At 37.7% G+C, this 27,579-nt stretch overlaps 2 protein-coding genes across 3 annotated transcripts; both read left to right on the top strand.

The window, feature by feature from the left end:
* The first annotated feature begins 1,300 nt into the window (after positions 1-1,300).
* Positions 1,301-6,235, top strand: FABP2 (fatty acid binding protein 2). The gene is made up of 4 exons (XM_025386248.1): positions 1,301-1,426; positions 2,617-2,789; positions 3,818-3,925; positions 4,368-6,235. Exons 1-4 carry the CDS (start codon positions 1,360-1,362, stop codon positions 4,416-4,418), a joined length of 399 nt encoding a protein of 132 aa, XP_025242033.1. The 5' UTR covers positions 1,301-1,359; the 3' UTR covers positions 4,419-6,235.
* Positions 6,236-22,489: 16,254 nt separating this feature from the next.
* C5H4orf3 (chromosome 5 C4orf3 homolog) lies at positions 22,490-27,275 on the top strand. 2 transcript variants are annotated; one of them, XM_025386585.1, is made up of 3 exons: positions 22,490-22,934; positions 23,045-23,357; positions 24,921-27,275. In XM_025386585.1, coding segments are annotated over exons 2-3 (201 nt in total). In that variant the 5' UTR covers positions 22,490-22,934; positions 23,045-23,157; the 3' UTR covers positions 24,922-27,275. The 2 variants fall into 2 exon arrangements, with proteins under 2 accessions (XP_025242370.1, XP_025242369.1); XM_025386584.1 differs by lacking the exon at positions 22,490-22,934 and having other exon boundaries at positions 23,028-23,357.
* The last annotated feature ends 304 nt before the right edge of the window (positions 27,276-27,579 follow it).

Raw genomic sequence — 27,579 nt, 5'->3', positions numbered from 1 at the left:
TTACAGGCAAGAAACACTGCACCAGGCAACTCTTTTTCTTTTTTAACGAAATAATAGAGTTAGTAGAAAATAGTTTGCTTTTTAAAGTGCTTACTTAATAAAATAAAAAGTGGGCAACTCGAAATAAAAAAATCAAACAATATCAAAAATCTTTAAAAGATTTTTAAAAATCAAAATATAAAATAATACCAAAATTTAAAAACCGGGATTCTATTCCCCAATGTTCTGTTCAAATCTGTTAGATTTATCTTCCCTGGACCCTAAGTAATATCTTGGGCAAGCCCTAGAGCTTCTTTCCTGACCCTTAGTTAATAAGATGTTATCTGGTCACATTCAATCACAATAATAGACTCATTTTAGTAATAAACATCTTAAGACTAGTAATTAAAACTCTTTACTTCACACCAAGTTTCCTCCCCAAGCTTGGCCTGTTCCAGGTTGGCAGCGTGAAGTAGGGAAAGGAGAGATATGGTGACCTTTTCTTTGTACCTTTCTAGCTACCCTCTATACCCTAAACACACATACATACTGAGCTGTGGCTTCTGACTCTACTGGGTTTGGGGATGAGAGGCAGTGAGACTGAAACGAAGGAGTGGTTTTAATTAATGGCACAGCTAAAACCGGATTTTGTTCTCTCTGCACATAGCAGACGTTTAAAGCTAATTCTTTTATGCAAGTTTTTATACTATCCAGCCTCATTTGTACCTCTTGAAATTTTGCTCAGTGGCCTATCACCATTCAGGATCAAGACAAAAATTAATGAGCACTTATTGCGTGTCATGCACTGTACCAAGTGCCACGATATTTATCCAAACTCCTGGCAATGCTAAACACAATGCAAAAAGACATATTAGAAAACGAATCTTATTAACTAACTTTTCAACTGTATTTCATCATAAAGTCTTACTTTATAAGATAATTGCTGCTATGAAAAAGAGACAGGTCATGGTCTCATTTCCCAGATGTTATCTGACTTATACTATAAATTATATTAGCTCCAACACAGTGTGCACTTTGAACTTAGAAAAACAATCTTCTGATAGCATGCATTCTAATTCTTGAAATAAGTATGCCCACAAACTGTAGTTGAAGACAGAATAGGTATGCTTCTCATGTTTTAATTCAGTTGAATTTCAGAAGATCTCAGGAATGTACAGAATGAGAATTAACTAATTAAGAATTAATGAATAAGAATTCTTATTAATTAATAAGAATTAATGGCTTGACATAGAGTAGTCAGGTGATTTTAAACTTCCACATCACAGTATAGGGTTGGTTCTAAGATAAGAAATATAATAAATTCTTGCCCAAGGACAGACCTGAATCTCTAGTTGCCTGGAGGCTGACTCAACTGAAATCATGGCGTTTAATGGCACTTGGAAGGTACACCGGAGTGAAAACTATGATAAGTTCATGGAAAAAATGGGTAAAGACTTTATTTCTTTGTGGCTTATTCTTTGCTTTCTTACAAACATTTTTCTTTCTAACTCCTAAATCTCTAGGAGATTACAGATAGCTTACGGATAGCTCCTAATGTGGTAGTGAGGATCCAGAAGATGTTCAGAGGAGGGAAATCATATTCTTACTTCTTACATTAGGAAGAATCCACTATCTCACTAATGGAAGAAAAGATTCTTTTAGTGCTGTCCTCTGAAACACACCAAAAAGATCCAGATATGTTTCCTTCACTCTTTAACTGAAAAATGACTTTTTTGTTGTTTACAGTAAGAAAATGGCAGTGTATAATGATAACTTCCAGATTTGAAAATGTTAAATTCTAGGAGATGGAAAAGCAAAGACCATATAAGAAAGTAATGGAAAAAGGTTCTCTTAAAATTTATAGCTCTGAATAAGTTAGATTTAATTCTTATTTCTTCTAACTTACAAAAGTTTTGGAATAATCTTGAGAAGCTATGTATTTTCTTCAGGGAGGCTTAATTTAACTGATTTATAAATTGATACCAATACTCTGGCAGCCCATATACTACATAAGATAGGCAAACTAATTTGTGTCATTCCTCTAAAAGAAAAATCTGCATCAATTATAGCTTACAGTTTAGGAATTCTAAGTTTAAATTTATAAAATTTGTAGATTCTTACAGTGATTTTGGCTATAACATTTGCTAATTTTCTCATTTTTGTGTCAGAAATGCCACAAGAAACAAAGAGAATTATGAAGTTCAAAATTTTAAAGCCACTATGAAAAACAAAGGGGCATTTAAGAAAAAAGAATACGGTATATGTAGAATTAAATATGTGCTTCCTCATAAATACATGAATATACATTTTAATCCTTCATTTGATATTTCTAGAACTTAATTTACTTAACACTGAAATGAACAGTTTGTTAATCTTATTAAAGTTGTTCAGCTCTAAGATTCTATAATTCTGTACTGTACTTAATTTTTCTCAAGTTTTGAAAAAACAACTTTAATCAGTTCTCTTGATCTGATTGAAACTGAACTTCTATAGAAGCAATCTGAATGCTCTTGTGCAAAGGCAATGCTACCGAGTTTTCTTCCCACCCTCAAAATAAACAAACAAAACATAACTTGGAAAAATAAACGCTTCCTATGGGATTTGACTTTATTTTCTCCATTGTCTTACCTTTTGCAGGTATTAATTTAATGAAAAGGAAGCTTGCAGCTCATGACAATTTGAAGCTGACAATTACACAAGAAGGAAATAAATTCACAGTCAAAGAATCAAGCACTTTTCGAAACATTGAAGTTGTTTTTGAACTTGGTGTCACCTTTAATTACAACCTAGCAGACGGAACTGAACTCAGTGTAAGAATTTTTTTATGAGCAATGCATTCTTGATTTTTCTACCCAATATTAAAATGATCTCTGCTCTATTTCATTGGTTGGTTTAATTAATGCAGGTCTCCTTCATTTACTGAAGAAGCCAATGAAGTTTGTCTATGTTATATATTGCACAAATTGGCAGGGTTATCTAAGTATTATACTTTTATTTTTATACGCATCTGTGAAGAATCTGAATTGAACAATAAGAATTAGAAAAAATATCTTTTGAATGACTGAGTATAGACCTATTCATAAAAAAAATCAAAACTGTGTTTTTAAACAGTACAGCAACAGAAGCTTTTAGAGTTAATATGTAACTTAACTGTAATAGCAATTTAATATGTTGAAATAATAAAAGAAATGGACAAATGAACAAATGAGTGAGTTACCAAATGGCAAGCTTTGATGTAGTGCAAGTCATTGAGAGTGTACCTTTTCATGTTTAAGATAACACATTTTAGGAAGTCATCATTTTCAACAAATTTTTTAAAAACTTTTTTAGCCTCAACATTTTTCTATTTAAATTACATATGTTTGTAATGACAATTTAACTACTGAATGTGTTATCAGTTATGCCTTTCTTTAATTAGTTCCACAATCACACAAAGTAAAACAAGCACAGAGTTGTTAACCTCTCTATGAAACTTATTAACCATGTTAATAAGTTAACCATGACTATATTTCTGGATATGTAACATGAAAGATTCAGAAAGAAGCCCTGCTCATCTGCCTTAAAATTCAGCATATGGAAATTATTTAAGAAAACAAGCATAATGGTTATCAACACATACTCTGTAGCCCAATGGTCTAGGTTCAATCCTGACTGTGACTTTAGGTGAATCACTGGGCCATTTTACAGTCTCCTCTTCTGTAAAGTAGGATAATAGTATCAATTTCATAGGGTCACCATGAAAATTAAATGAAAAAGTGTGTCTACAGAACTCAGAACAGTGCCTGACATGTGTAAGACCCTAATAAATGCCATTATTGTTATCATCATTATTATGTAGGGGACCTGGAGCCTTGAGGGAAATAAACTTATTGGAAAATTCAAACGGACAGACAATGGAAATGAACTGAATACTGTCCGAGAAATTATAGGCGATGAACTAGTCCAGGTGAGTTGTAACATTTATAGCTATTTTCAAAAGGCAAAAATTACTACAAAACAATAATTTTTATCACTGCTGAGCTAGATCTTTAGTAAACAGACTACTTCTTTTCTCATAAATCTTACTGATTTAAAAAATATTGTATAGCTATTTTCTGATGCCTATTTACTAAAGAGAACTTATATATGTCAAATGATCAATGCCTATTTTAACTGAAAATGTAAACGACTACAAACCAACAAGCGTTTTAAAATGGCTGTATCCTATATCTGTATAAAATCTTGCTATCAAGTACAAGAAAAAATAGTATAAACTCATACTCATATAATATATATAATATAAAAATAGTATAAACTCATATAGTATAAAACTATAATAATACCAATATTTTTCTTAATTTAGATGTAAATCTTAAAGATAAATTCTTCTGTTTGTCAACACCTTTCAGACTTACGTATATGAAGGAGTAGAGGCCAAGAGGATCTTTAAAAAGGAATGAACATTATTCTTGGAGCACAGCCCAAAATACAAATTGGACAGAAGATCTATATTGTACCAGAACTGTTTCTTTCACCCCATCAAGTATAAGGTTACTGACTGATTGGTCCTTTTATAAACATTGGTATATTTCCATTCGTGCCAAAGCAAAAGAAGTAAAAGCTAATTAGGATTTAATTTGTTTTATATTCTCTAAGACATATATTTACTAAAAGAATTTGTGACATTTTAAAAAACAAAAATAAATATTGTGTCCATGTTGCTTTATATGTAGCCTTGCCTTTTAAAACAAAAACTATGTGAATATGAATTGACAGATTGTTTTGGTAGAGAGAGGGTCTTCCTCTGTCTCTCAGGCTGGAATGCAGTGGAGAGATCATAGCTCGCTGTAACCTCAAAGTCCTGGACTCATGCAATCTTCCTGCCTCAGCCTTCTGAGCAGCTAGGACTATGGGTACACTTCACCATGCCCAGCTAATTTTTGTTTTCTTTCCTTTTCATTTTTTTTTTTTTAAGAGATGGGGTCTTGCTATATTGCCCAGGCTGGTCTTGAATCCCTGGCCTCAAGTGATCCTCCTGCCTCAGCCTATCAAGTTGCTTTTTTTCTTTACATTTGATAAACTGAAAACATAGGTTGCATATGACTCTTTAACATCTTGTACTGGTTGTGAATAATTTTCTGGCACTGGTTGTAAGTAATATCTATTATTATAAAAATAATATATGCTCAACCAGAAAACTTAGAAATAAGAAACATAAATGTAAAATAAGTATTTCCATAACTCATAATCCAGAGATAATTGTCATTCTGATTTTTACAGATATCCTCCCAGTCCTCTTCCCTGGGGATAGATATTTCCCAATACATACCACTTTGAATAGGATGACAGGAAATAAATGATGTACTAAGTTAAATTAAATTATTTTATTACATTTTTCTACATATCAGTGATTCTCAGGCTTGGTTGAAAATCAGGATCATCTGAGAAACTTAAACAGTTTCTGCATTCTTAATCTCCACTGTTATTCTATTCTATCAGAATCGCTAATAGAACCAAGAATTCTAGAAAATTTCCTGGTGATTCTGATGCAGCCTGTCCACTAACTAGTCTTTGAGAACAATGGAGATATCAGTTATCAATGTTATTTTTAACCACCCCCTTTCTTTTTTGTTGTTGTGGTGGTTTTCTTCACATAAACATATACACTGCCAATTTTCCAGGGCTCAAAAAATTTCCTTTTATTCATATTTTCACATGACATACTATTTTATGTGCTTCATGTAATTGTATTTTAGCAGGGCATATATTAGGGGATGGAGAGAGGGGTCAAATTTTTAAGCATTTGCAGCTGCAACTCTGGACTTTTGACAAATTCTTTTTGACGCTGATGCAGATAACTGTTTAACATTTACATAGCTCTTACTACTTGCCCCACACTGTTCTAAGCAGTATATACATATGACACATACATTAAAATGTAGGAAGAAAAATGTTTGAGTACCTGATGAAAATGAATAGATTAGACAGTGTGTAATATTTGAAAGTTGATACTGTGTTTTCTCACTTATAAGTGGGAGCTAAATAATGTATACACATGGACACACCAGAGTGTAGAATAATAGACTCTGGAGACTTGGAAGAGTTGCAGGGTTGGCCAGGGGGCGGGGTGAGGGATGAGGACTTACTTAATGGGTACAATGTACATTATTCAGGGGGCGATGGTTACAGCCCAGACTTTACCACTATGCAATATACCCATGTCACAAAACTATACTTGTACTCCTCAAATTTATACAAAAAAAAAACCTTAAATCTATGTTCATTTTATAATTTCATAAAAATCCTCACATAGGAAATAGTAATTATTCAGATTTTCACATGCTTCTCTTCATAAAAGCTCAATATGCTTCTATCCCTCTAATCTTATGTGTCTACCATATATGAATCAGGAAAAGGTAGGTATTAATCTCACTGGAGAGAGACAAAGGCACAGAGAAGTTTATTATCTTGTCTAATATTGTACAAAGTCCATGATGAACAGAAGAATTAAATGTAGGTCTTGACTTTCAGCCTAGATCATTATTATCTATGCTATTACTCAGCCTGTTATAAACAAAAATATATTAAGAAAAAAAAATGTGCTTAATTCCTCAGTGGCACCCAAGAATAGCACTCTAAATGAGTCAGGTCAGACTGTAAAATAACGGTACTCAGTGATTAGACACTTATCTATTTCTAGTCTCATTGCAGACTTACTTTTTTCACCATTTATATCCTTTCTAGAATTAAATTTCCACTATGTATTAGTATTGGAGAGCAGCCTATTATTTGTTAAGTGACTTCCATTTCAATAACCCTTTTTTGGGAAAACTAACCTTGTCGTTACACCACCGCGGTTGGCCAAAAGAGGGTCCCTGACCCAAGAGCAGCCAATCGACCACAATTGGGCCAGATCATGAGTTCTGTGTAGAAGGAAAAAAAAAACAACTAACTGAACCCACAAGAACCTCTTTTTAGGGAGTTTGAATTTGAGAAGTACAGAGTTAGTAGTTGATAGGAAGGAAAAAAGCTTAAGGAGGACAAATAGAGCAAACAGTAATTAGAAGTCCTGAGTACCTGAAACTATGAACAAGCAGAAACCATAGGGTAAACAGCAGAATGTTGGGGCAGTCAGAAGCAGTTGGAGTAGTAGAAGCTGAAATATTTACACATGCAATACGGTATCTGGGATTTGCTTCAAATTGCTTTCTCCCCAATCAAGGGTTGGGGAGGAAGATTGATACAAGTTGGCAATTCTTGCAGCTGTTGCAAAGTGCCTGACACATAACCCATGATAGGTTCACTGAATAGGAACATAGGAATTCATTATACTCATCTCTGTAGTACTTTTGTATGTATTTGAGATTTTCCATAACAAGAAGTTAAAAATATAGTATTTACATACACATATAACTCCAGAATCCAGCCACTTTCCATCACTTCCACTGCTATCACCTTAGTATGAGACACCATTATCTTTTTCCTGGATTACTGTTATAACTCTCTAAAAAGCCTACAAACTTCTACCTTCCCCACTCCATCCCTTTAGTCTCTTTTTCTACACAGCAGCCAGAAGGATCCTAAATCTGATACGTCACTTCTCTGTTCAAACTGCTGCAATGGCTCCCATTTTCACTCAGAGGAAAAAGCCAATGTTCTTACAATGACCTGTAAGACCCTGAATGATCAGATCCCCTGTTACCTATCCAACACATGGTCCTGTTTTTCATGAAATATCTGGGGGAAGCGTGTTTAAAGCAGAGGAAACACCCTGGAGCAAAGACACCAAGGCAGTAGCAAGCCTCATAAATTTGAAGAAAACAGCCTGGAAAGAGTCCCCAAGATCACCCAGAGCTGACCAAAAACAAGACCAATGTTCAGGAAATACAGGCTGATTCAGCTTTCCTAAAATTTAGGAATGATATAGTGAAAGAGACTGGGTTTTAGAATCACAGACTTGCCCAAATTCTTGTCTTCCCATTTACTGACTAAAATTCAAGTTCTGATTCTCAATTTTTCTCATTTGAAAAATGGGGAGAACATAATGATTTTCTGAGCTTGTTGCTAACTGAGGTATTACGTATAAAACATCGAGTGTAATGCCCAGCACACACCTGGTACTCAAATGTAACACAAACATGTACCCTTCTCTTGTAGAGAAAACGGGGCAAAGTATATCCTGAGCAGATGGGAAAACTCGTTTCTTAAAATACCTCTCATGGAGTCTGCGTAAGAGAGTGAGCCTTGGTCTGGTAGATGAGAATACTTAGATCCGGTCCAGTCTGAGACATAACTAGCTGGGGACTTTGGGAGAGCCTCTTCATCTCTTTGGAATGTAATCATCTTTAAAATGAGAGGATTGAACTAGATCTCTAAATTTTCTTTCAGTGCTAAGATTCTATGATGTCTCAATAACATTTAGTGATTCCTTCCTTTCTTAAGCAGCCCTTTTGGTGCGGGTCACAGGGGACAGGGCATTAGAATAATGGAATGTAGAATGGGAAGAGGGAAATATTTACATTATAAAGTATGGTTGGTTTCATGGGTGTATGGCTTATGCAGGCTCAGAGGGCTCGGTGCTCGGTTTAATGCTCTTCTCTTACTGTCCTAAAATTCTCAATACTTTTTGAACAACTTTTGCATTTTCATTTTACACAGGGCCCTGAAAATTATGTGGCTGGTCCTATTTCTATGGATTGATTATTAATAAGTACAAAAGATATTTTCCTATGAGGAACTAGAGAGCATGGCAGTAAGATATCTCTAGGCACCTAAAGAGGGGTGGATGGATGGAAAAGATAGTTGCCTGGGATAAAATGGAAATGAGATAAAGTTATGTGGGGATGGGGAGGGGAAAAAGGAGATAGATGGTCACTTCAACATTATAAAGTGCTTCTTTACCTTTTGCTACTTGCTTTCTCTAAACTATAGTATTAGAATGCCATCTGCTGGCCAAGGATACACTCTTTCAGAGGTTTCCAATGCAGTCTCTGCTGCATTTGTGTCTAGAGAGTGTTCCAGAAGGTCTGATATACCATATTCTATACTTTAAAATGATAATTATTAAACGTTTCTTCAGTTCCAAACTCCATATTAAACAAAGCTAATACAAAGACTCCTCTTGAACTGATCCACTAAAACTGCTTTCATTTATTGAACAAAAAATAATTTTAAAAAAGCACTATGTGCCAGGCAGAAAGTATTTAATGATGAACACTATTGGTAGAGATACTTAGGTCATTAAGAATTTCCTCAAATGGATACAGATTCTCAGCCTCATCTTGGGTCTGAATCAAAGTACCAAGAATAGCATCATCATCTTCAGCATTGGATGGTCATCTAGAGTAGGGTTATACTTTCACTCAGTGTGTGCTAATAATGCAGGATGCTGTATATTGCCTTCAGGCCCGATGACCAACCTTTAGGCTATTGTCTGGAACAGATTTTACTGGAGAATTGACTGGAAAAGAAGAGTATGCAAGACAATGGCAGAAGATGAAAGTTAGGAGCAAACGGTGGAAATCAATAGTCATGGATAAAGCATAGTGTTCCAGAGGGCTTCTCTCATCCATATATATCCCCATTGAAGATTCCATTAGAATGACGGATTGCAAGAAGTCCTCCCTGCCATGTAATCAAGATTACCAGGAATGAAAGAGGGAGCTTAAATAATTAGTAGTTAGAACTGCTGTGAAGTGAAGGAGTAGTAGAACTCTGAAGGAGGGCAGGCAAGGAAGTGCTCCCTAAATGTCAGTCCAGTTTCAAAGCCACATCTCTCAGATTACAGGTAGTGAAACTCATTCTTATCAAACGATTCTGGCACACTCACTATATTCACTGGAGAAAACACCTGAAAGTCAAAGAACAGTACTCTTCCTAAACTTGAAAACAAAACATCCTTTAGGTAAAGGAGTATATGCTCAACGTCATTTCTTGGTTTCAATTTAGAAACTTTTCAACAAGATTTTTTTTTTTTTAAGGATACTGAAGGGCACAAATGTGACATAGAACTTCCTCTCTTTAACATATACTCGGAACACAGAAACCTCAGTGAAGATGGAGGTTATTTCATAATCCCAGTCCAGAGTGTTTGTCCTGCGTGTTCCCATGGTACAAGGTGTTCAACTCCAGCAATACCATTACTCTGAATTCAATCTGCTTGCCTGCCTCCTCTAGTTTGTGAGCTATATGAGGGCAAGGATAGGGTCTTATATCTATACCCTACACTGTATCCCTCTAATACATAGTAAATATTAATGATTGTAATTTGGGGCATGCTGGGCAGCCCCAGCCTCAGAAATCCAGCTTTCCCTATTCTTTCTTATACCCAGAAGATCTACTGAGGGAATCAGCCCTTGTTGTTCTTTACAAACAGATAAACTTATTTTGAACCAGATCACTGTAGCCATATCTGATTAGGTCAAAAATGGCCACCTGATCCAAGGGCAGTCAATTTCTATACTTGAGAGCAGCCAATGATAGAACTTTGTTCAAGACCAATAATTCTCATTAATTAAAACCAGGTAGGGTGTCTGTTGAGAATTTGACTTCAATACACAGGAAAAGTCATTAGCTAGTAATGATGGGCAAAAGTTAAAAGATACAGATGGAAAAGCAAACAACAGAGGCCACGAGGTAAAAGCAGCCATGATAAGTTCTAGTAAACAAAAACTGGATAGAAGAAAAGAGGGGTGAGATAACATTTTTAGATGTGGAAGTAATGAATTCTTGCTTCTGGTGGATAAAAAGATAACTTGTTCAGTATAGGCTCCTTGTACTCTGAGTAGCCAAGAATACATATTCCTTTAACCAAATACGCATCAAGCACCTACCATGTGCTAGATATGACATGAGTTTTAGTGGTGGACAAGACTAATCTATTTGGTTTCATGGAACTTCAAATCTAGCTTACCTTAGAATCTAGACATGGAAGACATATTGAACAAGTAAAAATTATTGTGATAAGTATGATAAAGGAGTAAAGGTAGGCTCTCATAGAAATATATGCTATCTTGAATTATACTTTCCATTGAACTATTTTTCATAAGATGCTTGATTATATGGACTTTCTTGAATTCTTAGAGGGCCTAACTCACATTTCAGACTCCTATCATCCTTATTTTCATACAAATTGGCTCCTACACACAAGCGGGAAATCATAAAATCTAAATAAATGCTTTCTTTATAAAACATAGCACTGACTCAGATACAGTTAAATGCAACTCCTTCTACAAGTTAACATTTATTAATACATGGTGTTTCCAATGTGCCAGATATTTTTCAAAGTGCTTTATCATACCAATTCAAGTTCGTCATCACAACAAAGTCTATATAATAAGAACAATTATTGCTAGTCTCATTTTACACATGAGAAAACTGAGGCAGAGAGAAGTTATATAACTTGCCCAAGGTCAACAGCCGTAAGTCGCTGAACCAGAATTTGGACCCAAGCAGTCGTCCTAGAGTCCAAATTCAATTTTACTTAATGTGGTTATGTAGATAAATTTTCATTCAAAATATCATCCATCAAATATGTATTAAGCATGACTTACATGCAGGCACTATGTGCCAGATGCTGATATAGGTGTTACAGATACGACAAAGAACAAGACGGACAAAAATCCCTGTCATCATGGAAGGGATACAGACAACAAGCAAGAGGATGAAGTGAAATATATAGTACATTAGATGATATAAGTGCTATTGAGAAAAATAAAACCAGAAAGAGAGATGTGGAGTGTCAGAGGTGAGATCACGGATGCAGTTTTAAATAGAGACTCGGATAGCACTGAATAGGTAACATTTGAGCAACACCCTGAAGCGAGTGAGAGAATGAACCAGTCTAAGTATGTTTTAGTCAGAGCCCTGGATTTGGATCCTTGAGCCAGTGACAGTCTTAAAAGAGCCTTGGAATTACACTAAGTGTTCCTGGGCTCTGTAATATAAATAGTCTAGGGCTGGATACAGTGGCTCACACCTGCAATCCCAGCTACGCAGGAGGCTGAGGCAGGAGGATCCCTCAAGCCCAGGAGGTCAAGGCTGCAGTGAGCCATGATCATGCCACTGCACTCCAGGCTGGGAGAGACTCTGTCTCAAAAAAATATATAAAAAGCCTAATTAGCATAGCCTATGGGGGCTCAAAGTTTCTAGCTGAGGAAGAAGAGAGTAATGTAACAAAATAAGCATTATGAAACAAGCAATAGACTCCTTCTATCTTTTGAACTGGAATTTCTGAAGGATTATTTTGTGAGGCAACAATACTGAAAACTTTATGAACTCTATTCTTCCCAGTTTCTAGTTGTTATAAAACCAACACATGATCGATATATTTAGTCTGACTGGGTTACAAATTGATGAAGTCATTCTCACAATAGGGAGAGTAGCCTTGTCTTCCTGTGGGGGTCATTTTACTCATTCCCTTAGGTTCCTAGGGAGTACCCTTAATCCCCAGGCAAGAGTCACTCTATGAAAAGAAAGTTGTTTATGAAATTTAGTGTGCATGGGAATGATGAAGAAACAGAGAAAAACACCACAGATGTACTATTCCTACATTCTATAACTCTGACCACTAATGAACCATGAATCTGTATCCCTCTTAAGTTGATTTAAGTTAGCTTTTTGGTGTCATCTTTTACCTTCTATGCCTCATGCTTTTCAAAATCAAGTAACATTTCCCCAACTTTGAAGTACCTATTGCAATACTCCAACAGCTTAAACGAACAGAACTGCACCTTTATGTGGCCTACTTGCCAACATAGAAAATAGAGGGAAAATACACTTTTTCTTTTGAACTCTGAGAATACTCTAAATTTGTCATTTATTTTTTAAGCATGGGAACATCTTTTCAAAAGAAATCCTCATGGAAGTCTAACAATACCTACACTGTCAACTCTACTCTGCACCTAGAAGAGGGTACACTAGCTCATTCTTCACGCAACAGTACTTGAGGTTTTCCACTTTCATACTCCTTTCAGGGAGTAAAGAATGGCATAACCTGAGGTTGTCACAAAAAGCCATTATCTGAAGCATCTGGACTTGTTCAATCAGATCTGAGAACAAAGTACTGGACTAGAAGGTGTCCTCAAAGTCTTACCATGGGTCCTGGAATACTGGGGTTTGGCTGGCAGCAGAACCTCCTCCTTTCATATCTATCACTACCTTTTGGCTATCAGCTGGAACATGGGGGCCAAAAGGGCTTAGGTGTCCTCTACCTCACAGACCCAGTGTCTTCTAAGCTTTTCTACTTTAATTTTCTCAGCACCTGAAAAATTCACCTCTTAAGACCTTAAAGAGTCTCACTTAAGATATAAAGGCAAAAGCCGGGTGTGGTGGCTCACACCTGAAATCCCAGTGCTTTGGGAGGCCAGGTGAAAGAATCACGTGAGGCCGAGAGTTTGAGACTAGCCTGAGCAAGAGTGAGACCCTGTCTCTCCCTCTCTCTATATATAAAAATATATAAAGAGAATTATTTATTTAAGAATTGCTACCCTGATTGCTTCCAGAGAGTCCAATTTAATAAATTACAGGAATTATCTGTTTTAGAACCTTAAGGTTGATTTAGTCCCCTAATGAAGACCAATGTGACTTTTTGTTGTGGGGAAGGTGAAGACTGTCAAGCATTAATATTCTTTTTTGGGGGGTGGGGGGTTCTTTTAAGGTGGTAAGATACACATAATATACAATTTGCCATTTAACTATGTTGTATATACAATTCAGTGACTATTATATTCATAATATTGCATAATTATCACCACCATCTATTTCTAAAACATTTTCATAACCACAAACAGAAACACCATTAAGCAATAACACCTAATTCCCCCATCTCCCAAGCCCCTGAAAAATCAAATATTTTCTCCCATTCTATAGATTGTCTTTTTACATGTGTCTGGCTTATTTCATTCAGTGTTTTTTCAAACATTATTTCAAAACACTTAGCATTATTTCAAGAATCATCCATGTTGTCGCACATACCAGAACTTCATTCCTTTTCAGAGCTGAGTAATAATTCAAGATACATAAAACTACATTTTGTTTATCCATTTATGGACAGTTGAGTTGCTTCTACTTTTTGGCTATGGTTAATAGTGCTGCGATGAAACAGCATACTTGGTGTATATTTGGTGTACAAGTATCTGAGTCTTTGTTTTAAATTATTTGGGATATATACCTAGAAGCAGGATTGCTAGGTCATATGGTTCTTCTTTAACTTTTTGAGGAATCTCTAAACTACTTTCCATAATGGCTCCATTATTTTACATTCCCACCACCAATGTTAAAGGATTTAAGTTTTTCCACATCGTTGCCAACCCTTGTTTTTTTTCTGTACTATTATTACATTATTATTGCCATCCTAGTAGATGTGAAATGGTACCTCATTGTGATTTTGATTTGCATTTCCCTAATGATTAATGGTGTAGAGCATATTTTCAACTGCATGTTGGCTATTTGTATATCTTCTGTGGAAAAATGTCTGTTCGAATCCTTTAATCAGTACTTTTTTTAACCGGGTTCTTTTTGTTGTGGAGTTGTAGAAGTTCTTTATATATTCTGTATATTAAATCTTTATCAGATATATGATTTACAAATATTTTCTTCCATTCTGTAAATTGTCTTTTTACTTTCTTTATAGTGTACTTAGATGCCCAAAAGTTTTTAATTTTGATGAAGTGCAACTTCTCTATTTTGTTGTTGTTGCTTGATGTTAGCTGTGGGTTTTTCATTATACCCTTTATCAAGTTGAGGAAGTTCCCTTTTATTCCCAGTTTTCTGCATGTTTTTATTAGGGAAAGGTATCAGATTTTACCAAATGCCTATTCTGCTCAATTGAAATGAAATGTTTATCTTTTTTCCCTTTGTTTTACTAATGTGGCATATTACGCTAATTGACTTTCTTATGTTGAGGTATCTTTGCATTCCTGGGATAAATCTCACGTGGTAATGGTATATAATCCTTTTAATATGCTGTTGGTTTGGGTTTGCTAGTAGTTTTTAAGAATTTTTTTGTTTTTTTTTGTTTTTTTTTTTGAGACGGATTCTTTTTTTTTTTTTTTTGAGACGGAGTGTCACTCTGTTGCCCAGGCTGGAGTGCAGTGGTGCGATCTCAGTTCACTGCAATCTCTGCCACCTGGGTTCAGGTAATTCTCTTGCCTCAGCCTCCCAAGTAGCTGGGATTACAGGCGCCTGCCACTGCACCTGGCTAATTTTTGTAGTTTTAGTAGAGACGGGGTTTCAGAATCTTGGTCAGGATGGTCTTGAACTCCTCAACCCATGATCCACCCACCTCGGCCTCCCAAAGTGCTGGGATTACAGGCATGAGTCACAGTGCCCTGCCCTTTTTGAGAATTTTTGTATCTATATTCATAAGGGATACTGGTCTGTAATTTTTTATAGCGGTAAAAACATATAACATAAAACTTACCATATTAACCATTTTCAAAAGTACAGTTTAGTGGTGTGAAACATATTCATACAGTTGTGAAACAGATCTCCAAAACGTTTTCATCTCGCAAAACTACAACTCTACACCCATTAAACAACTGGCCTTTTCCTTCTGTCCACAGCCCCTGGTAACCACCACTCTACTTTCTGTTTCTAGGAATTTGACTACTTAAGATACCTCATGTAAGTGGAATCATACAGTATTTGTTCATCACTGGCTTATTTCATTTAGGATAATGGCCTCAAGTTTCATCCATGTTGTAGCATTTTCAGGATTTCCTTCCTCTTAAGGCTTAATGATATTCCATTGTATGTACATAATACATTTTTTAATCCATTCACCTGATGATGGACATTTGGCTTGCTTCCACCTCTTGGATATTGTGAAAAGTCCTGCTATAAACATGGGTGTGCAATATCTATAATTTTCTTTTCTTGTGATGTCATTATCTGCCTTAGTATGAGAGTACTAGCTTAATAGAATGAGTTAGAGAGTGCTCTCAGTTCTATTTACTGGGAGAGTTTGAGTAACAACAGAGTTAATTCTTCTCTAAATGTTTGATAAAATTCACCAGAGAAGTGATCTACTACTGGACTTTTCTTTGTTGGAATGTTTTGATTACTGATTGAATCTCTTTCCTTGTTATAGGTCTGTCCAGCTTTTCTATTCATCTAAGTTATCTAATTTGTTGACATACAATTGTTCATAGTATTGTCTTATAATCCTTTTTATTTCTGTAAAGTTTGGTGGTAATATGTACACTTTCCTTTATGATTTTAGTTATTTGTGTCTTCTCACCTTTTTCTTCGTGTAGCTAAAGTTTTGCCAATTTTGTTGATCTTTTTCAAAGAACCAATTTTGGTTTCATTGATTCCCTCTATAGGTTTTGTATTCACTATTTCATTTATCTCTGCTCTAATCTTTATTATTCCCTGTATTCTGATAGCTTTGAGTTTACTTTGCTCTCCTTTTTCTATTTCCTTATGTTGTAAAGTTAGGTTGATTTGAGATCTTTCTTTGTTAATGTAGGCATTTACAGCTATAGATTGTCTTCACTGCAATCTACAAGTTTTCCTAAGTTGCATTTTCATTTTCATTTGTCTCTAAGTATTTTCTAATTTCCCTTATGATATCCTTTTTGAACCACTGGTTGTTTAAGAGTGTGTTAAATTTCTACGTTCGTGAATTTTCCAGTTTTCCTTCTGTTATTAACTTCTAACTTCATTTCATCGTTGTCAGAGACCTTTCTGACTTCAATTTTTAAAACTTCGTTGAAACTTCTTTTATGCCTTAATATATAATATATCCTGGAGAATGTTTCAGGTATACCTGATAAGACTGCATATTTTGCTGCTGTTGGATGGAGTTCCATATGTGTGTGTTAGGTATAGTTGGTTTATAGTGTTGTTCAAGTCGCCTATTTTCTTATTGCTCTTCTGTCTAAATGTTCTACCTATCATTAAAAGTGAAGTATGAAACTTTCCAAAAATTTTTGTAAAACTGTCTATTTCCCCCTTCAATTCTGTCAATGTCTGCTTCATATATTTTGATTCAGCAATTTCTTGGTTGCTGTAAACTTTTGACTGTTTTCCAGCATTCTGACAAAGTTATTTCAGACAGCTTTTGCTTGTTCTTCAATGCTGCTGTGGAGGGACAGAAACTTGGAGTGGCTATTCCACCATTTTGAACACGGGTCACCCAAGGTGACTTTTGACACTAGCTTTCACTAGAACAGAAAAAAAAAAAAAAAACCACCAATAAATCTGTTCTCCAACAGGCATATTTATAGACATGAACAAGAAAGCTGAGGTTTTCCAGTAGAGGCCTTAAGTCACATTCCCTGCATCTATCTCTTCCATTCCATGTTGGTCCTTGAGTAATCCCCGAGGAATCAGAGCATTCCATGAAATTTAGTTTAAAAAGCACTATTATAAATAATCAAAGCCCCTTGATACTTATGTGTCTACTGCCTGTGATTTGATGTCATAAACAGTTGAACAATAATTTTGGACTAGACGATCTCTTGCTTACTTTCTGATTTACTTTTTCCCAACAAACTTTCCAACTTCTAGTTAATAAAATGCATTTTCATTGAGAAAATTTGAAAAATATGGAAAAGCACAAAGAAGAAAACTATCTGTGATCCCATCTTTCAAGGATAACTTCTGTTAACAGGGTTACAGTTGTCACACTTACAAGTCTAATTCTGGTCAATATTTTATATATAGCAATGATCACCTTAGCACCCATTTATTTATTCTAAATTAACAGCTTTTTAATTCCAAGCCTAGGTTTTGATTCCAAGCACAGGTTTCCTATGCGTGGAAACCTATAATCTTATGAGATAAAAACACGTCACGTATTGACTAACCTTTGAAACTCCATCCTGAATGACTGCCTCTCTAATACCTTTCAATAAAACAAATAACAGGTTGATTGCTGATGATTAGCTTAACGAAATTTCAAAGTTGTAGGTTTCAACATCTTTGTCATTTGTGCCTACTAGTCAAGCTCTGATCTACTGAAGTTGTTTTTAAACTTTTAAAAGCAGAAGGATGCTTTGTTTTGAAATAAAATCTTGTATGAAACTCTAAAATATAAATAAAACTAAGTTTTTATGGTTGAAGTCTGTTTATACATGTGTAAGTAAGTAGCACAAAGAGGTTTAATTGTATCTGACTAGTGTGTTCACAGCCAGTTCTGCTCAGCCTTCCAAATACCCAAATCATTATGCAGAACCCCAGGCTCTGTGATGCTGTTTGAAAACTTCATTGTTCTGTTATATGTCCTCAGTCAGTATTTTTAATGAATCGGTTGGTATTGCTTCTGTATCTCATATGGCTCCTTGGACAATGCCTGACACACAGCAGGTATTAAAAAGTATTGACTGAAATTAAAGAAGGAAAATCCACAAAGGGAAAAGATTGGCACATATCCATTACTAGTACTTCAAAACATCTCAGAAAGTATCCCCGCTGAGAGTACAGATCAGTAGTGTTAGATGCCACTGGTATCATACACCATTATGTTCTAAAACACAAAATTTTACAAGTATTTTTTTGACTGGGATTGTGTTAGTGGTTGCAGAATATAACAAAATATTGTTGAATACATATTAAATTTCTTCCATGTGGAAGACACTGTTCGAAGAGCTATGGAGATTGCAAGATGGCAAAAATACTGTCTTTCCTTTAAAGAATACTTAATACTTGCTAGGTTCTGTGGCTTATGCCTGTAATCCTGGCAGTTTGAGAAGCTGAAGCAGGAGGATCACTTGAAACCAGGAGTTTGAGAAAAGCCTGGGCAACATAGTGAAACCCCATTTCTACAAAAATAAACATTAATAAAAAGCAAGCCTCGCATGGTGGTGTGTGCCTGTAGTGCTAGCAACTGGGAAAGCTGAGTAGAAGGATTGTTTGAGCCCAGGGGTTCAAGGTTGCCATGAGCTTTGATTGCACCACTGCACCCCAGCATGTGTGACAGACCAATACCCTGTCTCAAAACAAATTAACAAAACTTAATACTCTAACAGGAGAGAAAATCTACATAAAATTCCTACAAAGCAAGCCAATGTGCCAGACAATATCAAGAAAATTTCCGTGTTTTTTGAGCCAGAGGTAGGGAAATTTTGAAAGATGACCAATCTGACAAATAGCTCCATTAATACGAGGCCATTACAGAATGTAGAGGGAAATAATAGGTGCCAAAGGCAGGCAAAAATCTATGGAAACGAATATTTCATTCACTGCCTTCATCTTGAGAAAATAACCCTCTCCTCAAGAAGAAAACATGACATACAAGGTGGAGACAAGTTAAATGTGACTTGTAAATGTGAAGTTTCCACGATTGGTATGTAGAAATACCAAGAATGGAGAGATCAGTGTGAATTGTAGTGAAGGAAATTTTATGAAGTTGGCACTTTAAGTTGGGCCCCAAAGGATGAGTAGGATTTAGACAGGTGAGAAAGCAATCCCCAATGCTGGAAAAAATATACTATATTTCCAGTATAACAGGAAAAACATGCACCAAAGCCCAGAGGCCAAGAGAATAGCTTCCATGAGGAAAATGGAAGAAAGCACTCTGACTGGAGCAAAGAATGTTTCCTGGGCACCAGGTTGGCTGAGTAGAGTGGAGCCAGATTAATTGTGAGTATAAAGGTGGGAACTGCTAAGGCCAAGATAAAGATAAAAGGTGCAACCTAGTTAGGATGATAGTACAACTCTTTCTTTGTTAGAGCAGGGAGGGAACAGAGTCTTGCTCTGTCACCCAGGCTGAAGTGCAGTGGCACAATCACAGTTCAAGCGATCCTCCCAACTCAGCCTCCCAAGTAGCTGGGACTACAGGTGTAGCACTCAGCTAACTGTTTTTTGTAGAGAAGGGATTTTGCCTTGTTGCTCAGGCTTGTCTTGAACACTTAGGCTCAAGCAATTCACCCACCTTGGCCTCCTGAAGTGCTGGGATTACAGGTGTGAACAATAGCGCCCAGCAGATAGTACAACTCTTAAACAAAGAAAACTATGGAAGATATACAAAGGAGTTAGAATGAAAGAGAACAGCCGAGGCACAGTGGCTCATGCCTGTAATCCCAGCACTTTGGGAGGCCGAGGCAGGCGGATCACCCGAGGTCAGGAGTTCAAGACCAGCCTGGCCAACATGGCGAAACTCTGTCTCTACTAAAAATACAAAAATTAGCCGCCATGGTGGCAGGCACCTGTAATCCCAGCAACTCGGGAGGCTGAGGCAGGGAGAATCGCTTGACGCCATGAGGCGGAGGTTGCAGTGAGCCAAGATCGCACCATTGCACTCCAGCCTGTGTGACAGAGCAAGACTCCATCTCCAAAAAAAAAAAAAAAAGAGGTTGTAGTGAGCCAAGATCATGCCACTGCATTACAGCCTGGGCGACAACAGGGCAAGACTCCATTTAAAAAAAAAAAAAGAATTTAAGAGAACAATAACAACAAAATGAATAAATAAAATGACCCAGAAGATGGAGAAGTAACCTGTGGTACCAATCAACAGGGCTGTTGTTAGGACAGGTACTCAATTTGAAAAGGAAGAAAAGATGAAATTAAGATGAGAAAGAATAATTTAAGAGAAACACACATACTTCCAGATAAAAATTACAGTAACCAAATTCTCCACTGTTGGAGAGGTTATTCTGTAAAATTAATTTAATTCCTAGGATGATCACAAGGATGCTTTATCACATGGACATACTAGTTTGAGAGCTGCATAAGAAAAATTTGCATTATCCCTTAGGTTAAAGCAAAATTCACCATCATCTCCCTCCTGAGAACTTACTGCACTTGAAGTTCAGAAGGTTTGTAACGTCTTCTTAAAAACACTTAGCTGTCTTTGGCCTGATGGTTATAGCATTTTCATGCACCACCTTCTCCACCCCAGCCCAATCAGATTAATTTTGCTGACAGAATTATGGAAGTGTTGGATCATGGTTACAGTGCAATGATTCAATCTGTAGTCCCTAGTGCATATTTTTCACTTGAACATGTGAAGTAGAAAGTTCAAGGTGGTTGGACAAGTGCAGAGGAGTAGATGATTGACAGTAAACCTGGATTTCTGTATAGTACTTTTAAAATTTAAATTGCTTCGACAATGGCAAATGCCAACGGAGCAAGGTGGCTCATGCCAGTAATCCCAGCACTTTGGGAAGTCAAGGCAGAAGGATCACTTGAGGCCAGTAGTTCAAAACCAGCTACAACACACTCTAAACTCATTTTTGTAATGTGGAATAATCAACAATCAATGGGACTCTTACAAGGGTAAAGTCGGAAATAGAATCTTTCAACTGAATTTAGTTAAAATAACCCCTCCTTATTTGCATTAGTTACTCTTCCAAGTCTGACAGACGTTCCTGACTCAAGATCAGATCATACTATCAACATCCCCTCATGATGAGCATGTGGCTCTGGGCCAAGGACAAGTTTAAAACCACTTCAAGACCTGTTCAGTTTATGTCATGCTTATTCATCACTAATAATCTCAATAATTTTTTATCAATCCTACTTCAATAACTAGGAGTAATTGATCCTACCTTGTCAGCGAGAAGAATGCTTCCATCTCCGGTAGGGGCAATTGTTTACTTGCCTTTCCTAATTTTTGTAAAGATTCAATGCCACTTATGCCCAGGGTCTTTTTGTCTACTACCATCAGACAATCTGCATTACAGCACACAATCTAATTAATTATCAGGTAATGACCCTCTCATCCCAGAATCTACAAAGCATTTTTCTTGAAAGGTCATATACTATTTGTGTCTCTAAAACCTGGTAATTGATTTGGAGGCAAATTGGAGCAAGGTTAGGAAGCTATGGAATAGCTTATTTAAGACTGCTGGATTTGTAGTTAATTTTAGGCTTTATAATTTTTTTAGTAACCTTAGACAATTCACTCCTTTTGTGTTTCATTTTCTAATTCTATAAAATGCAGTACAGCCCCTTCAAAAAAGTTTTACGACGATTTAATGACTTTCTGTAAAAACACAACTACCGTCTTATCTCTATTTACTATGCACTAAGAGAACCACTTATATATCTGGGTGCCCATATTTTCTGAACAATTCAGGAATCATAATGCGAAAAGAAAGAGAATATTTGAAATTGGACCTACTAGGCAAAATCCAGGCAGTATGGGTCATTTTCTTCCTGCTAGCATTCTATTCTTGCTGAGGCTCACACTCAAAGTCAAATAACCTTTGGATTATTCTTCCCCGTCCCCCTTCCCCCCAGACGGAGTCTCGCTCTGTCGCCCAGGCTGGAGTGCAACAGTGGCACGATCTTGGCTCACTGCAACCTCCGCCTCCCGGGTTCAAGCGATTCTCCTGCCTCAGCCTCCCGAGTAGCTGGCATTACAGGCGCCCGCCACCACGCCGGCTAATTTTTGTTTTTTTTTTGTTTTTTGTTTTTTTTTTGTATTTTTTTATATTAAGTAGAGACGGGATTTCAGCATGGTGGTCTGGCTGGTCTCGAACTCCTTACCTCAGGTGATCTGCCTGCCTCGGCCTCCCAAAGTGCTGGGATTACAGGGGGCGTGGCCAGGTTATTCTTAAACCCACTCCCTTGAAGTACCTGCAAAATACGTGCTGGTCTCTGGCCCTTTTGGAAACTCAGTCCTGTGAGTAGGACGTCCACCTCACTGGTGGTGTTTCAAATACTAAGGGTAAAATGCTAGAGATAGTACAAAACCCACCAGAGGGGTCCTTCCTAACACGTTGGCATAAGGATCCAAACGGAATACAGGGATAGGAGAGGTGACCTTGGGCAGTTCCAGGGAGGAGTCCATCACCTGGCTGGAATGGGCCTTTCAGTGGGACGAGAGTGTATTTCTTCCAACGAAACCTGAATAACCACCTTGCGGCTTGGGACGCCGCGAGGCAGAAGTAGGCGGGCACATTCATTTAGTGTCAAAGCGGAGGCCGCGCTTCCTGTCCGCGGTCACGTAGGCAGCGGAAAGCCGGGCCAGGCGCCTGCGCGCTGGGAAGGGTAGGCTCAGAGTGCTTTCCGGAACCCGGTGAGTGGCGGACTGCGCAGGCGGACTGCGCAGGCGGACTGCGCAGGCGGACTNCCCGGTGAGTGGCGGACTGCGCAGGCGGACTGCGCAGGCGGACTGCGCAGGCGGACTGCGCAGGCGGACTGCGCAGGCGGCCGGATTCCACTCAGTTTCCGGTCCGGCGAACACCAAAGTCCAGGAATCTAAGCATTTTTCAGTTTCTGGGATTGTTAGGAAGCTGCAGAAGCGAGATGGAGGTGGACGCACCGGGTGTTGATGGTCGAGATGGTCTTCGGGAGCGGCGAGGCTTGAGCGAGGGAGCAGGGCAGAACCTCGATGTGCGGCCTCGGTCTGGGGCAAACGGGCTTCCCAAACACTCCTACTGGTTGGACCTCTGGCTCTTCATCCTTTTCGATGTGGTGGTGTTTCTCTTTGTGTATTTTTTGCCATGGTGAGTATCTTGAATGCAGAATTGGAGTGGTAAGGAGCTTAGAGATAATTTGCTCTCTTTTGGGCGGAGAGGGGACTGAATTCCAGAGTTTATATATGTCCAAGATTACGCAGCTGGTGAGTGGCGCAGTCGGGTGGGTGGGGGAGAAGGACTAGGAGTAAAATGTTCTTCTTTTGAACGTCCGTGGGAGTCTCCAAAGAAGTGTACAGAAAACTTGGCGTCATATTTTCTGGTGATTTGGAGTGAAACCAGCTAGGCTTGAGTTCCTGCAGCACCGTGAAGCGACCGGAGAAGTTATTTCGCTTTTTGGAGCTTTATTTTTTCATCTGCCATTTGGAACCGTTAGTGACCCAGGTCATAGGGGTGTAGTGAAGATTGAGATCGTAGTGATTTGCGTGTTGCCTGGCAGTAGTAAGTGCTCAACGAAAGCTGTTTTTTACTATACAGCTGTTTTTTAACATGAGCAGACTACGCAGCTATCTCAAACTTAACATGTCCAAAACTGAACTCTTAACAGCTTCTTACCCAAATTTACATGCCTTGCAGTGTTCCCATCTCAGTAAACGCCAACTTTATCCACCGTTACCTCCCAGAAACCTGAGACACTTTGTCCTTTTCTTACACACATCCACATATCCTAAAACACCAAGTCACAGAATTCTGTAGTTTACTTGTAAAACTCATGCTCTCCATTTTCATCGCCACTCGCTCTGAAAAGACAATTCTGGCAGAGGATATTCTCTAAGAATAGGGCAGGAGGAAGCGGACACCAAATGGAGACAGTGATAAGAGACAAGCTAAGGAGAAGCAGTGAGATGAAAGAGGGCTCTTATGGGAGAAGAGCAGTGTAGCCCATCTAGACAGCTCTCCTGGACTTTGGAGTTGATTGTTCACTCACTGTTAACTCCTCTCAGTCACCATGCCTATAAGTTACTTCTGAAATTCTCACTTCTTGAGAGGCAGTCAATTTTCCCAACCCCCATCCTATATTTTCACCAAGAGTTGAGTGTCTTAAGCCTCGCTGTCTGATTTCGTGGATGGTGTGGTAACTTAGAGAAGACAGAGAGGGCCAGGCACAGTGGCTCACGCCTTTAGTCCCAGCTACCTGGGAGGCTGAAACAGGAGGATTGCTTGAGCTGGGGAGGTCGAGGCTTCAGTGAGCTGTGAACGCGCCACTATACTCGTCTGGGGGAACAAAGCAAAACCCTGTCTCAAAAAAAACGGGGGTAGGGGAGCCAGAGGGATTAATGGGGAGGATGGCAAAAGGGATAGGGATTTGTATAAAATTATCGTCGAGCCCTTTGTAAAGGGAGTTTTACTCTCCCTCCCTATTTTGGTAGAGACTAATAATCTCAAATACAGTGGGGGGGGGGGTGTGTGTGTGTGTGTGTGTGTGTGTGTGTGTGTTTATGACCTGAATTTTCAGCTCTGGATAGAAAATAGAGGCCTTACAAGAAGTGTTCCAGGCTTTTCTTTTTCTTTTGTCCATATGTAAATAGGCATAAAGTGTTAAAAATTGGGAAGATAAAGCAAATATTCCTGACAAATACTTGCTTTTTACAGACTCGTTTGCTGATATCTAAATTAAGAAGTTGGTTCTTGAGTGAATTCTGAAAATGGCTACAAACTTCTTGAATAAAGAAGACAAGACTCTCAACAGAAGAATTTCACATCTCCAAGGGACCCTTCCTTTCATTTTACACTTTGTTACTAATTTGCAGAACTCTATTAAATGGGTAGGATTTCACCCATTCCTAACTAAGTTGTTAAAATTAAACCATTTAGTTCGTGTTTAAAAACTTTCCAACAACATCTAATGGCTTTACAGGGGCTGAATATAAAAGCATTTATACTTAAAGGTCTTGTGTATTCATTAACAAATATAGTAATGTCTTTTAATGTTTTAAGAGTTGATCAGGATTTAATATGATGCAAGTAATAGGGTGATTAATAAGGGAAGGTTTTTATGAATTCAAAAGCCAGTTATTCAAAAGCAGGGAAAGATTTTGAGAGAGGGAACAAAGTATTCTTAGATTGCATAGAGGCTAAGTTCCAGTTTTAATTTTTAGGTTTAGTTGGACTCTGTTATGAAAAGATAGGTTATGGGTGGGTGACAGGTTGATACAGTTTTAGAAAAAGCAGGTAATATCAAAGTATTGGAAAGCTAGCATGCATGCCCTCTTACCTGGGTATCTTCCCCCTTTTTTCCTTTTAAATTCTTGAGCCTCCTAGGATGAAGGATTATGTGTTTCAAACCTATTTTTTATTACTGTTGCATTAAGTGTGCTTGTGCCCAAAACATTTATTTTTATAATATCTGTAACTTGCTTAAATACTTCAGCGAAGTCAGCATATTTACTCATTCAACAAATATTTGAGCCAGACATTATTTTAGACACAGCAGTGAACAGAACAAAAAGGCATCTTGCCTTCATAGAGCTTACATTCTTACTGTTATTTAAATCTAAATGTTATAAAACAAGAATTTACATTCTAGGGTTGATCAGCTGGTATTTAATCAAAAAGGCCACACTCCCATAGCAGCTACTCTAAGCTGTAGTAGCTAATAAAAAATATTACTGTTGGCTAGGCGCAGTGGCTCACGCCTATAATCCCAGCACTTTGGGAGGCCAAGGGCAGTGGATCACTTGAGGTCAAGAGTTGTGAGACCAGCCTGGCCAACCTGGTGAAACCCTGTCTCTACTAAAAAATACAAAAAATTTACCCGGGCATGTTGGCATGCACCTGTAGTTCCAGCTACTCGGGAGGCTGAGACATAAGAATTGCTTGAATCCGGGAGGTGGAGGTTGCAGTGAGCCAAGATGGGGCCACTGCACTCCAGCCTGGGCAACAGAGACCCCGTCTCAAAAAGAAAATATTCCTGTTAGCCCTAAAGGCTTTACATGAGGAATGGTAAAAGTGGTCTCTTGTTTAAATTAGTTGCATTCAGTATATATGAATTGTCTTAAATATTTTGAGAATATTCCCTTCCCTTTTAAACAGGAAATAAGATCTGGTAAACTCTCTGTGTATCTTCCTACCTTTCAAAATGGTTCTTAGAGTTAGTCAAGTCTGGAATATAATTCCTGAGTATAAAGTTAGCAGTCATGCCTTTAAGGTGTTGCCGCATCAACCTAAAGAGAACCATCTATGGAAGGTATGGTTGAAACACCTGTGGGAACACAGAACTGGGATTTCACTGAGTTTACCAAATCAGTTGTGTGAACTGTTTCTGCACTGCTTGCTAATGGTTTCGTCTAGTAAGTGTTTACTTATATAGCTGAGTTTGGTTTTATTGTAACAAATTACCTGGTAGTGAGATTGTGAGGTGATTAACAGTTCTCACATAGTTTACTGTTAGGTCACACACAGACTTCCGATCATAATCCATACTGTCTTTTTGAGCCTAAAATCAGCCTACTACCACAAATACCAGATACTCTGAAAATTTCTAGTATAGTGAAGATGGAGAGATCTTGGTGTGAAGGTTAATTTTATGTGTCATCTTGATTATGCTAGAAGATGCCCAGATTTCTGGGTTTGTCCATGAGGGTGTTTGCAGAAGAGATTAGCATTTGAATCAGTAGACCAAATAAAAAGGAGCCATCCACTCCACTGTGGGTGGGCATCATCCAATCCCGTGAGGGCCTGGCTGGAATAAAAAGGCAGAGGAAGGGCAAATTCTGTCTTCTCTCTGCTTGAACTGGGACATCCATGTTCTATCCTTGGACATTGGTTCTCCTGATTCTCTGGCTTTCAGACATGGAGCAGGGCCCCTTGGTTCCCAGACCTTTGGACTTGGACCGGAACTACACCATTGGCTTTCCTGGGCTTACTGTCTGCAGACAGCAGATGGTGGGACTTCTCAGCCTCCATAATCATGTGAGCCAATCCCTCATAATAAATTTATTTCTATATGTCTCTATATATATCCTGTTGATTCTCTTTCTATGGAGAACCCTGAGTTAGTAATATGACATGACTGTAATTGGCAGTTTTTAAAATTTTTAAAATTGGTGGCAGTATGAAGTTTGAATCTTTCCTATAGATAAGAAATTGTACCTACAATTAAAGTGCCATAGCAAGTATAGTGACTGCTTACATTACCCTCAGTTTGAAGGCTTTTAAGGAGTGGATAAATGGAACACCAAGAAGTTGCAAACTTGCTAACAAAACATAAAAAAAGATATCAAAAGAAAATCAATGTGACTTTACTCTGATA

This window comes from Theropithecus gelada, chromosome 5, assembly GCF_003255815.1.
Source record: "Theropithecus gelada isolate Dixy chromosome 5, Tgel_1.0, whole genome shotgun sequence".
NCBI lineage: Eukaryota > Metazoa > Chordata > Mammalia > Primates > Cercopithecidae > Theropithecus > Theropithecus gelada.
Note: the sequence above shows the minus strand (reverse complement) of the source record. Positions and strands in the feature narration are given on the sequence as shown.

Coding starts and splice junctions, on each gene's coding strand:
- FABP2 (XM_025386248.1), top strand. CDS start 1,360: ATGGCGTTTAATGGCACTTGGAAGGTACACCGGAGTGAAAACTATGAT. Junction 1,427..2,616: donor TAAGTTCATGGAAAAAATGG/GTAAAGACTTTA, acceptor TACCTTTTGCAG/GTATTAATTTAATGAAAAGG. Junction 3,926..4,367: donor TAGGCGATGAACTAGTCCAG/GTGAGTTGTAAC, acceptor AACACCTTTCAG/ACTTACGTATATGAAGGAGT.
- C5H4orf3 (XM_025386585.1), top strand. CDS start 23,158: ATGGAGGTGGACGCACCGGGTGTTGATGGTCGAGATGGTCTTCGGGAG.